The following is a 13,987-nucleotide window of genomic DNA, read 5'->3' as shown; positions in this document are numbered from 1 at the left end:
AATGCATGTAGGACTAACAAAATGCCAAATCCAACACTCTTGGGTTCAGTCACGCGTTGAGCCTAAGTACATATGAGTATGGTAAGCTGCCATACCCAACACGTTTGGGTTCAGCCACATATACTTAGATTTGGCAAAATATTGAGTCCAGATGACATGAGTTTGGCTTGTTTTCGACTCAATATCCTTGGGTTCAGCTGCGTGCTGAGCCCAAGTATACATGAGTCTAACAAAATGCTAGACCCATCACCTTTGAGTTCAGCACGAGTTGAGCCCAAGTGCATGCGAGTCTGTCAAGATGTCAAACCCAACACCTTTAGATTTACCACGAGCTTAGTCTAAATGCATGAGGGCTTGACAACATGCTAGATCCAATACCCTTGGGTTCAATCATGTGCTAAGTCCAAGTGCATATGAGGGTGAAGATACCAGACTCAACACCTTTATGTTCAGCCACGCGTTGAGCCTAAATGCACGTGGGACTAATAAAATACCAAATCCAACACTCTTGAGTTTAGCCACGCGTTGAGTCCAAGTGCCTATGAGTTTGATAAGCTATCATACCCAACACAATTGGGTTCAACCATGTGTTGAACCCAATTATATGTGGGTCCAACAAGTTGTCAGATCCATCACCCTTGAGTTTCAAATCATTATATGTCCAAATACACGTGAAGTTGATAATCCTTTTAAGCCATATATTGGGTTATGGAGATTCATTTGTTTATTCTTATGTCTGTTAACATAAAATGTCAAAGTAAAGAATGATTATCTTTCTATATCTCTAGGTGCATAAAAGTCTCTTAAGTGTCTATCATATTTTCATCAAGCATTAATATAGTATAAGAGATATTTGTCCATCATTAATATTGTGTAAATGATATATATATCTTTAATTAATATTGCATAAGAAATATATATTTTTCATTAATGTTATCAGGAGGAAATAATGCTCCAATCCCTCCATTCAAGCAACATGACAAAGTTCAGAGGCTATATATACGCCCCGAACCACCCAGGTAAATGATTCATATTTTTTCTTTTCTCTAAGCATTCATAGTTTATTTTCAAAGCATTTATCATACACAATTAAGAACAAACACTCTTATTCTAAGAATTTAAAGTTAATTCTCTCATTTATTGCAATCTCTTATTAAAAGTTACTGATTTTATTATCGAAGAGTTCCTAAATCCCATCAAAAAAGACTATTTTACAAGTGTCGGGTTTTCCATCACCAATCATCAACTTTGTGAACTCTGAAAAAAAGAATATTGATGTGAACGCGTGATCACCCTCCACCCAAACACTCATAGCCCTCATTCCTGAGCATATTGAATTTTAAAACATCATTAATTATCATAATTAGAAATGACTTTGACCACACTTTCTTTACCTTTATTTATCTTTATCTCCCTATTTGATGGAAAGCTTTGGACTATAAATCTAGTTTGTCATGTATATTCAAGTATAACATTGCATAGGGTATTTGGTTAACATGAAATAACCTAATATTTAGGTATATATAGCTAGATTAGGAATCATGTTTTCCTTTAACTCTCCATTGTTTGTCTGCATGGTTAAGGAATTCTAAAGAAACTCTTGTTTATATTGTTAGTGTATATGTTTCGTAACCAATTAATTAGTTACATTTGACATTGGCTTTGTACATGTAAATATATTTAATTTAATTTATTAATAAAGACTTATTTATCTTTAATATTTGGTTAATGAATATATAGTAAAGGTAAATTATAATTATGAGATTTATATTGCATCAAAGCATTAGTCCTAAAATATTTATGATAAATTCTCTATTAAGACTAGATATTAATTAGAGCTATTGAGACTAATACATATTATGTTCTTTTCTTTATAAAAGGAAAGAATTGTTCTTATAAACTAAGGTAAACGGGATACCTATACATTAATATGTTTTTTTCTTTATAAAAGGAAGGAATTATTCTCATAAACTAATATGTAGGTACTTATCAAATGACATGTATACTGAACTGGCTCGCATGAGAATTCCATATAAAAAGATATCATATGTTTATGGAAAGACTCACGTGATGGTTGTGTAAGTGATCCCCAGACTTAAGATCACTAAGTTATCTTATATAGAAAAAATTATGTTTTGATCTTGCTAGACATTATCTTAATCAAGGGCAACAAATTGATAAATATTGGGTATAACATGTACTATATGAAAGTGTTTAAGTAATCAAGAGAGGATTCATCACCCTATGTGAATTAGGAAAAATATTTTATCTATTCTTAAATAGTATTGATGCAAATCATTATGTAAAGTGTGATGAGATTTGAAAAGAGTTTCAAATTTTATTTAAAAAATTAATAACTATGGTATTGAGAACAAACATGATTTGACAGATTAGACACATCCTATGCTATAATGTCTAAATTGGAATATTGTTGATGAATGAATAATAATTACACTGAGAAATTGATCACTGAAAAATTAAGTCAAACCACTCATGATTTTTCTAATATTTGTGAGATTTTGACATGTTGCTAGATATTGCACTTGATCTTCAAATATAAATCAATTAATTATTGAATTGATATTAAATTAATTTGTTTAATCTTATTTTATTTAAGATTATGACTTATTTTTGGGCAAACATATTAGGAAACCTAATGGGTCACATACATAAGAACCATTGGTCAAAAATTAAAATAGGATGATTAATCAAGTGTGACTTGATTGTAAATAAGTTTTAGAAATTAAAGACTAGAGTTTAATTTATACAAAGGATTACAATTCTAGACCTAGAAAATAAAGTAAGGACTTGATTGAATAAATTTCTAAAATTATCTTAAAATAATATATGTGATTTTATTCATGGAAAAATTGATATTTTTTCATTTATAAGGTTTTTAGATTTTCCTATAAATATAATGCTATGCCTCTTATTTTTTAAGCAATACACATCACAATACAAAATACTTGAAAAAACATAAAAGAAAAGAGTTAGCACTTAAATGCATAACAACTAATATCTCTCCCAAAAGGATTTAGGAGTTTCTCACAGGTGGTTCGTATGTATTATTGTTAAAGGCCGAATATTTAAACGACTTATGGTTTATGACAATTGTCGCACCCGACATCGCGGCGGCCCTAAAAATAATTCTATTATGAAAAAGAACAGATTTCTAGCATCTTGTTCTTTTAGGGGAAAATGTTTTGTTTGGGGAGTCGCCACCTAGTATTATGGTCACTAGGAACCCTAACTGGTCAACAGAGATTCCATGATTCGGGACTGGTTACGTAAAAGGGAAGATATTATCACCCCTTAAACGTTTTGCCTAAGGCAAACTGCATTGCCTTTTGTCTTAAATTGCTAAATGTTTATTAGTTGATGCTATGATGATTTGTTTATAATATTCCTGACTCTGGCGTCAATGAATATTCGAGCTCGAATAATTCCAACTCTGGCGTTGGTAAAAATTCGTAGCTACGAAGAAAAATTAGATCAATATTTTTTATTCCATACTCTAGCGCCGGTGAATAAATAAATAAAAATAAATTTATTTTTACGCATGCACATATTTTTTTTATTTTTCTAGATAAATAAAATAAAATACAACGAATAAAAATAATATAAATTTAAACCGGTATTTTTATTCCTGACTCTGGCGTCAGTGAATAAACCAATAAATTTATATTATTTTTATTTACGCATGCACATATTTTTTTTATTTTTCTACCTTTTTTACTTTTCTGTTTTTTATTTTTTTAGTTTTTTTTGGGTTGGGTCCAACTCAGCCCATGTGGGCTGGGCTAGACCCAGCCAGCCCAGCCCGGTCACTGGTCCAAGCCAGTGACCCGACTGGGCAACATGAAGCACGCGTGAACTAAATCACGCGTGCATTAGTAGATCAAGGAATTAAGTGAGAATGTACAGTAGGAAGTGAATTAAAATGAAAAGCAGGGAAAGAGAAGCTTACTTACTTGGCTCTGGAAACACCGAAGGCAGCAGCAACAATGGTTCTGGTCACGGTGGCTTTCCTCTGCTTATGTTCTTCCCTTCTACATGTATCCTCCCTTTTATGCTCACTATTTTTCTCTCGGTATCCTGCGTCTTCTGCCTCTTTTCTTCGTCCTCCGCTCGTGGCCTTTCTCTATGGCCTTCTCTGTTTCTTTGAGAAGAAACAGGGGAACGAAAGTCTGCTCTGGTTTCTCTCGGTTCCTCTTCACAGTTTTTCTTCAGGTTCTCTCCGTCTCCTGCGTTCTTTATTTTCTACCGTTCATGGCTCCTTCTTTGTCTCTCCTGTCTTTTTTCTGGTTCTGTGATCCCCTGTCTCTGGTTTTTTCGCTATCCTTTTCAGTCCAATTCCCCCCAGTTTCCCCAGTTCTGTGGTTCCTCCCCTGTTCCTTTGTCCAGTATTCTCCGTTCAAGACGAAGATGATGGTGATAGAACGAGGTGGTACTGGTTGATGGACCAAAATTTTCCCTGGTTCTGTTTCTCTCCCCTCAGCCCCTTGGTTCTGTCATTCGTTTTCTACAGGGACGAAAGCAATGGTAAAAGCAATACTCCTCTCTATGTAGTCTTTGTTTGGTTCGTGCTCTCTCTTGGGTTTTTTTTTTCTCCTGCCCCTCGGTTCTGCCCTTTTTCCCTCTTTCTGTCTCCTAGATTTTTTTTCGCCCCTGTTTTCTTCGTTGTTCCTCTGTTTTATAGAGTCCGATCGGTGGTAACGGACGGCATGCAGAGGGACAAAAACATTAAAGCGTCCATAACTGAGGTGAGCGGCTTATTACTGCTGGAAACAGTCTCTGGTTAAAGAAGAAGAAGAAGATGAACAGCGTTCTTTCAACCGACGCCGTTTTGGGATATGAGGTGGTCATTTGTGTTTTGACCCATGAAGTTTTGAAAGTTTTATAATTAAACCCCTGGTTTAAACAATAATTTTCCCTGCATTTCGGCGCCTTTTACTGGTTAGTCCTTGGACTTTAATCTGCTGCAATCGTATCCCCAATTAACCCCAAACTTTGCTATTTCTTCAATTAAGTCCCTGATTTCATTAATTTAATTAAATCCAAAGTCCAATTAAGTCTAAAACTTATCAATTCTCCAATTAAGCCCCTGATTGGATTAATTAAATTATTTCCAAGCTTAATTAAGTCTCAAAACTTATTAATTCTCCAATTAAACCCTTGATTGGATGAATTAAATTAATTTCAAGCTTAATTAAGTCTAAAAATTTATCAATTCTCCAATTAAACCCTTGATTGGATTAATTAAATTAATTTCAAGCTCAATTAAGTCTCAAAACTTATCAATTATCTAATTAAACCCTTAATTGCATTAATTAAATTAATTTCAAGCTTAATTAGATTAATTTCAAAGTTTAATTAAACCCCAAAACTTCTAATCATGTTGTCCTTAACCCAAATTTTAATTCATTCTTCATTTATCTCATTTTACTTGTTTTTTTTATCATTATTATTTTTTTTATCATCATCATCATTTTTTTTTCTTTTCAGTAAATAAAATAATAATAATAATAATAATAAAAATAAAATGGTCAAAAATTGGGTTATGACAACAATTTAACCTTAAAGCAATTATTCAAAGCTGAAAAGGACATCTAATCTTCAAGTCATCTTAATATAAACGCTTAACAATCTTGGATGTGTTTAATAGGATCTTGGGAATCCTGAAATTTTTTTAAATTTATCATTTTTACTATATATTTGTGTTTTAGAAAACCCGACCTATAGCTATAGAGATAGTGATCTACTAATATGTGAAAATGGAATTAAAACATGTACAAATAACATTCACGATCACTGATGCATAAGCTTAAGGTAACTTTCATGTTCTCCTTTTCTCTTTCGCCCTCTTTATTTATATTCTCCCTTGTACCCATGTTAATTAGGCATAATCTAAATGGCTAATTTTGATGAATAAAAAGTCTCCTATTATCCAAATAATAATAATAATAATAATCAGATAGCAACTACAACAATGCTCATTTACTTAGCAATGGTGTGAGTCCTTTCTAATCCAAGTTCCCATGCAGTGGAGTGGTCACTCACTTATAACTTTATATCAATTTTTGAGCCTGATTGGAATATAAGTATTCCGTCCAACCTCAAAAGTCAGTGTCCATTTTTGACCTGTTGTGACCTCGACAACAAGTGGGGAACAAATTTTGCGATCAGAAGTTTGACTGCAGCTCTTAAACTTGGGATACTGAAGTTTCTATTTTGTTTGAAAAACATTGAAATGGAACTTCCTAGTTTTCAGAGATGTCATTCGGCATCTGATCAGCACTATGCCCCTCAGTGATCATGCATGTTCCAAATTTGACCAGAATTTACCTCAAAAAAGGGAGCGACTACTATTAGCTACATAAATGTATAGATATTGGAGTTCGGCTAATTTTTCCTTTTTTCGGTGATAGGTCAAATATTTGACTCGAAGAGACTGATGATCGATCCTGTACGTAGCAATAATAGCGCCAATATCCATTGAGATGATGGAGTTTCTTGATCAACATCATATGTGTCAATTGAGATGGATCATGAGGCCGGGCCATGATGAGTTCTTTTTTCCTCTATTTTAATAATTCTTGTAAGTAGGTCGCCCTAGTGATTGTTTTAGTCGAAAAAGCATGCCAATCTATATGTACTCCTCACATGCAACCCAACATGCCTTCCCCTCATTTGGAGGTCTATGAGTGAGTTCATATTTACCAATTCTCCATGCTTCACAAAATTATAAAATTATGAAAAGATATTAAAGCAAAGCCATTAGCTTTGAAAAGCTGAGAGAAGGATTGTGGAACATATCATTATATTTGGCTCAGATTGGATGCACATGGCTGAGACAATCATATTCCCTTTGTGTTCCACGTAAAAGGCTCCATATATATGCATTACTATAGGCATAGGGTAACATGACCTTTTATACCCGTGCGTATATTTTCTATCTATCTATAAAATAAATACAGCAAGTTTTATGTGTTAGCCTTAAACCTACTGTACAATACTTATAGTACAATTGTAAGTTTAGTTTCTTAACAGAGGGTATATATATGCTTTCGCTAGCTAGCTCATGTGCGTGGAGACTATCACGCAGGGTTTAAGAAGACGACTCTATGATCCCTTTTTAACACTTCATTAATGGAACGACTTGCGATAAATTAAAAGAAGAAGAAGAAGTTATACTGCTATATATATATTCGGCAATAAATTATGAAAAAGAGAAAAAGACTAAGGAAAAATAAAGCGATCTAATTGTGTTGGGATGATGAGTTCTAACTACCGAATGATAATGGGAATGATAGCTTGATTTGCTTCCATGCATTGAGCAATCATATGGTGCAGGGTTGGTCTTTGCGAGACCTTTTGCGGTTTGAATAAAGTACTTCTTTTCAAAGGCATGCACTCTCTAGTCTCTAATGATAATAATAACAATAATAATACAAGTCATTTTTTGAGTACAATCCATGATTAGTCCCTGATTCAGTGATTTAATTAAGCAAGGCCCTTAATCTCTCTCTCTCTCTCTCTCTCTCATGAGTTCACATGTGAGGAACTTTTATTTAGATATGCCAGTATTATAACTCATGATATAATTAAGGAAATTAATCAAGTCCAATTAGATGGAACTTTAGGAGAAGATGAACTTGCAAGAAAAGTACTTATTCAATGTGAGAGCCAATGATTGTTACGAAGCCATGCCGATTATTACATACTTCATTGGGTAGGGATATGATCGATAGCGACTAAAAAAACATCTCTCTTGATCGATTGGCGCCCCATCTCAGCAATCTAGCTAGTTAACGCGTCAATTTCATGCTTTGCTTAGCTAAAAAGTTACAAATATGGAAATATATAAAACATTTCTGAGTTAATTATTAGTCTAATTAGTATTTAATATCATGAAATAGAGAAAATAGAAACTAACCACTATGTATGGTAAAAAAAACAAAAGAAACGAACCAATATCAATCCCGTTCGAAAATCGAAATGTTTTGCAAATGAAAGTTCTAGTTTTCAATTGCTGGATAAGAATAATTAATTTTTTTTAAAAAAATGAAAAATTAGTCACAATATAATTATGTTATTATTATCCATTAATTTGAATTGAGATTGATACCTAACTATGCATAAAATAAAACAAAAAGATAAGCATTATATATGTATATATATATATATATATATATATATATATATATATATTGGAGAACATATTTATAAACTACATATTGAGCTAAACTAGATTCAAATCATCATTATTAGGAGAACATGAAGGTGAATTTATTATTTTGAATGCAATTGCTTGATGCGAGGATCCATCTTTGAGATTGCTTGGGGTAAAAAAAACTTAGTTACTTCTAATTGATATTCAAATCTATACATATACAAGTTTACAGGCCTGCACTATGTTGTAGGTCGAATTATTTTTTTAATTAATAAAAAATATTTAAGTTGTTGAAAATTATTTGGTATTGTTATTAAACTCGACCTAAAAGATCAATCTTGAAACCTCTCGATCAGCTTTTTGTCTAGCATGAGTTTAAAATTAAACTATATAAAAGTTATCTAAATATAACTTAATCGACTTGGATGAATAAAAAACAACTTGATTGATTGGTAAAAAAAAAGTCTAAAAATAAAATTGAGAAAAACACAATGAAATTGATAGAAAAATCTCTTGATCCAATTCATTACTTAGCTCGAGTTTAAAATTAAACCGTATACGTAGGAGTTTTCTCAACATGATCTAGTTGACTTGACTGGTCCAAAACCAACCTGACTAACCAATAAAAGAATTATTAGGATGAAGTTGAGAAAATAAAGGACAAAATTGACAAAAAAATATCTTTTGATCCAATTTTTTATCTAGCCCAGGTTTAAAATTAAACCATATAGGAGTTAATCTAACATGATCTATTCGACTTGACCAGTTAAAGGGCAACCTAAGCGACCAATAGAAAAATAAAAGTATGAAATTGAGAAAAAAAAGAAGAAATTGAAAGAAAAAATGAAAAATGAAAAAGAAAAAAAAAAGGAACAATGAAGTAAGTGCACTCAACTTCTTTTAGTACAGAACTAGCCTATTATCTCATGCTATGCCATAGTTCAGAGTAAAAAACTTTTTAAGCAAAAAAAATATAAAGACATTGACAATGTGTCTCCTAAAAAAAAGATTTTGACTATGAAATGAATGATATTCTTATATGATTTTAAGATAGAAATATATTGGATCTACATGGATTAACTTAGCTGACCTACAAAACTCGTGAGAAGAATCTTAAAAAAACAAATTGGAAAGCTCAATCTTGAATTAACTCAATGTTAAATGGTGAGATTATTAAAAAAACAACACTTATTTTTTAAAAAATAAAATCTAAATGAACTCGAGTCAACAAAGCAAACTCCTGACGCTAGTCATTCATGTCATCAAATTCAATAATTTTTTATCCTAGTCGCATGGTGGGCTAACTTGCTTGGGCATTAAACAAACAGCCCAGTCGCATGAGCCTTCTAGGCCGCTTTAATTTTTTTTTTTATTTCTTTATCCACCATGATTTTTTTAAGAAAGAATTAGACGATGTGTCATATGCTTCTTGCAGAATCCAACAACTATATGTCGCCAAAAACAAGGGCCTCATGTTATTTTTTGCTAAAAACCTTATTTTTAATATATTTTTTACTCAAAACACCTTGATTAATCTATGAATGGCCTTAAAAAACTCAAAAACAACTAAAAAAATCAACCCAAAAAACTCTCACGATCATATTTGACTCCTCAGGCAAGTAGAATTAAAAAAATATCTAGGTGAAACTCTTATTTACACTGTCATCGATCATTTTTATAGCTGAAATAATCATCAATGATGACTTTCTCTCTACATTGGAATTTGACGAGTCTCTCTCTCTCTCTCTTTTCTCTCACAAAAAAAAATACTAAAAATAAGGGAAATAAAATGTGGTATTAAAATTGAATTTTTAACAACTAAAGGGATCGACCTCTTAATAACTAAAAAGATGAGGAACTAAAATAAACTTCCGAAGTCACCTTTTATTTTATCCACCATTTTCACTTTGGTTCTCTATTTTCTAATTCAACACTTTCTTCCAAAAAAAAAGAAGCAATTTGGTGTTAAGTTAGGTTAAAAATTGCTTAATTTCGTAAAAATAAGTATGAGAATCAAGTTAAGAATTTTAAAAAAATTGGCATTCCAATCTACATTAATTTGTAAGAGAGTGCACAATTGAAATACTATAATAAAAACATCTCACGACTTAATTTTTTCTTTTTTGATAGAATTGATATCCAAATCATTTAACATACACACATATATCCCTAAATATATAAAAAGTATTTGGTAATATTACACACATTTAAATTAAGGGCATCATATTGTTAATTTAAAAGAAAATCAGACTCTCCACGTAAAAATTCTCTCTTGAAAATTAACCAGGTGACTAGGCAAGTGTGTCAAGTGAATAGTAACATCAAGTAATAGATTAAAACGATTTTCATACTAAGTAATTAGCATTGATGACAAGGATCCGGTGAAATTCATTAAATTACAGGAATTCTATGCATCAGGCATGAAAGGGCCCACTCTTAGATTATTCGCAAGCATGGATTGAAGTCATCAATTATTATCATCATTTGGTAACGGAGGATATATTATTAATAATTTAATACCGGTATATAGTAATGTATGTATGTATGTATGTATGATGTATGAGGGGCAACTATGGTGATTAAATACAGCTTCATCTTTTTTTCTGGTGAAATTAATATGAAAGGTTGATAGCACAGGCAGAGTCTCTTCTAATTCCTTATTTATACCGCCAACATGCAACGCTTGATAAACAAGCCCTACAATTTATTCATTCTTCTCTCCATCATCTCTATCTAATCTTCTGGCACAAGAAGAGAAGCGCCACTCTCTCCCCCTTCCTCTCTCTCTCTACACAGAATCTCCCTTTAATCTGAGCAACAAAACCTTGTCTAAACCAACTTATATATCCTTTTTATTTATAATGGATTTTACTTACTCGACAAAAACCAACTCATCACCCTCTCCTTCAAAGACCAAAAGAAAGCAGCAGCAGCAGCAGAACCAGCAAGAACAACAAGAAGTGAGGTTCTTAGGGGTAAGGAGAAGGCCATGGGGTAGATATGCTGCAGAAATAAGAGACCCTTCAACAAAAGAGAGGCACTGGCTTGGTACTTTTGACACAGCTGAGGAAGCTGCCTTGGCTTATGACCGTGCAGCCAGGTCCATGCGGGGCTCCAAAGCACGCACCAACTTTGTCTACTCAGACATGCCTCCTGCTTCCTCTGTAACTTGCATTATCTCACCAGACGAGTCACAACATGACAATTCGGCCCTCTTTGCTCCTCCTCCACAACACAATACTCATCAAAATGACACCAACTGCCCGCAGCTCTACTTCTCTCAGGATCAGCATCCCTTCAATGCTCATGCTTATGGTAACAGTAATAGCAACTGGTTAGCAGGTGGAGCAGGCTGGGTTCAAGGATTTGGAGCTGGGGCTGGATATGGGCCTTGTGGGTCTTATGAGCCCAACAGTGCAGGCAGTCTGGATGTCGCTAGTGGGCTTAACTATCTCTCTAACACGGACAACATTGAGCTCCCGCCTTTGCCTCCTGATGTCAACTCTAGCAGTTATGGGTGTGATATGGGTCGTGAATTTTGGAATGACACAGGGTTTCTCGGGTTTCAAGAGGAACAGCTAGATGATGTGAATGGGCTTGAAGTTAGTGGGTCCATATTGGGCTTTGATTCTAATGACTTTGGGCTGCACGGCTCGTTATTTGGGATCGTGCCATCGGTATCGAATACGGTCACAGACGGGTTTGATTTGGGCTCATCATCTACCTTATATTTTTAACTACTATAGCAGCACACACACATATTTATAAACCCACCTATCATAAAAATAATCAATGTTTTGGGGGTTGATGGTGATTTTTTTTTACCTTAAAGTTTCTTGTCTTCTGTTATCTTGCGTTGAGAATGTTAACGGTGTTAGATAGCCTATTGCATCCATGAAGCATTGATCTTGATGCAATTTGTATGCCTTGTTCTGGATTTGTAAATGTAAATCGACTTGCTTCGTACGTATAAATGCAAATATTCCATTGCTGCGTATAACCTTTTTGTAAGTGTATTATTTTGATTATAAAAGTTCGTATTTGTCTCAACCTCTCATGTGAAGTCAGTCAACTGAACGGAAACACTGATTAGTATTAGAAATTATGAAGGAATAGCCAGCCAGTCTTCGTTTATTTTGCTCCACAATTTTAGTTTTCTCTGTCGATTAGGGTCCTACAAGTCTCAGCTACGTGTACGTCAAGGTTTATTTATTTATTCTGGGAATTTAAATGTGGGATTGGAGACTACGGTCAAATCGCGTGTTTTTTCCTTAATTTTTTTAGTTTTAAATGACTATTTTTATTGTTATTTAAATATATTAATATTAAAAATAAAAAATATTATTTTAATATATTTCTAAATAAAAAATACTTTACAAATCAATTTACATCACAATTCTAAACCCAAAATATTATAACAAGAAAGATTTCATAACATCAAAATATTATTAATCTTTTTTATGTTTTAAATAATTTTAATATGTTGATCTAAAAATTAATTTTAAAAAAATTAAAATATATTATTTTAATATAAAAACTAATCACAACTATATTTTCAAACATTCTCGAAATCAAGTTTGATGAACTAGTCGCAATTTGCAAATAATGAGATGATGAATATGGGGCTCGAAAGCGAGCTGGCGCAATTCTGACAAACTCCATGACGTGGGCAATTATGTTACTCTTATTATTATTATTATTATTATTATTATTATTATTATTATTATTATCTGACGCGTTCATATTGGTTATGTCACTCTCGTCATCGCCACTTTAGAAACGCAAACTCAGTTATGGAAAAACCCCAGCCCTGGACTTTACCAGGAAATTCCTTTGTCTGCTGGTGAGAGGCTTTGGATTTTTTATTCTAATATTGTCGCTGACATTTTCAGCCCTTTTGTACATGGTCTCTGCTCATGGGCTGGATGGAGAGTGCTTAGAGCGTTTTTGGCAATGTAATTACGAGTGCTTTTCAAATAACTTTTCGTGTTAAAATATATGCCAATAATATTTTTTTATTTTTTAAAAATTATTTTTAATATCAGCACATTAAAACGATCCAAAACATACAAATCATATTAAATTTTTTAAAAAAAAAATTAAAATTTTTTGGGAACGCAGCCATAGCCACGTTCCCAAACATAACCTTAATTTACAAGCCAATGAGATTCTATCAGAAAGGGCTAAAACACTAATAGTGCATGATGTTTTTATTAAATGTTCTTTTTTAATATATTAAAATTATTTTTTTCAGATTATTTATTTTATTTTTAATATTAACATATTAAAATATAAAAAACACAACAATTCAATATTTTTTTCAAGCCAAAACACTTTGAAATAGAATCTAAAAACAAAAACTACTACAATCTAAAATAAAACCATAGTATTCCACGTATGCAATAACTTGTGAGAAAAATATTATGAGTTTCAGGTTTTTATTTTTAATTTAAAGCTTGTTTAACAGTGTAGTTGTGAGTGCTTTTCAAATAACTTTTCATGCCAAAATATATGTCAATGATATTTTTTCATTTTTTAAAAATCATTTTTGACATCAGCACATCAAAACGATCCAAAAAGTATAAATCATATTACATTTTAGCAAAAAAAAAAAATTCAATTTTTTTAAAAACACGGGTTGAACCACGTTCCCAAACGTTACCTTATTGCTTCACTCAAATAATTTGAGTCACAAGTGTTTAATAGGTAAATATGAGTTATCATTTTTTTTCTTATTTTCTTATTTTGTTTTATTTTGATTTTTTCTTTTCTTGACTAAATATAATTTTTTTTCTACAAATAACACGTCATATA

The 13,987-nt window shown here is 32.3% G+C and overlaps 1 protein-coding gene across 1 annotated transcript; it reads left to right on the top strand.

Annotated features, from left to right (window-relative positions):
* The first annotated feature begins 10,880 nt into the window (after positions 1-10,880).
* Positions 10,881-12,173, top strand: LOC133688007 (ethylene-responsive transcription factor LEP-like). Its single transcript, XM_062107377.1, has one exon. It carries the CDS (start codon positions 11,035-11,037, stop codon positions 11,908-11,910), a length of 876 nt encoding a protein of 291 aa, XP_061963361.1. The 5' UTR covers positions 10,881-11,034; the 3' UTR covers positions 11,911-12,173.
* The last annotated feature ends 1,814 nt before the right edge of the window (positions 12,174-13,987 follow it).

The sequence above is a fragment of the Populus nigra genome, chromosome 1, assembly GCF_951802175.1.
Source record: "Populus nigra chromosome 1, ddPopNigr1.1, whole genome shotgun sequence".
Taxonomy (NCBI): Eukaryota; Viridiplantae; Streptophyta; class Magnoliopsida; order Malpighiales; family Salicaceae; genus Populus; species Populus nigra.
This window is presented reverse-complemented; position numbering and strand designations above follow the sequence as displayed.

What these genes read in the sequence shown, in the direction of transcription:
- LOC133688007 (XM_062107377.1), top strand. Translation starts at nt 11,035, where the DNA reads ATGGATTTTACTTACTCGACAAAAACCAACTCATCACCCTCTCCTTCA.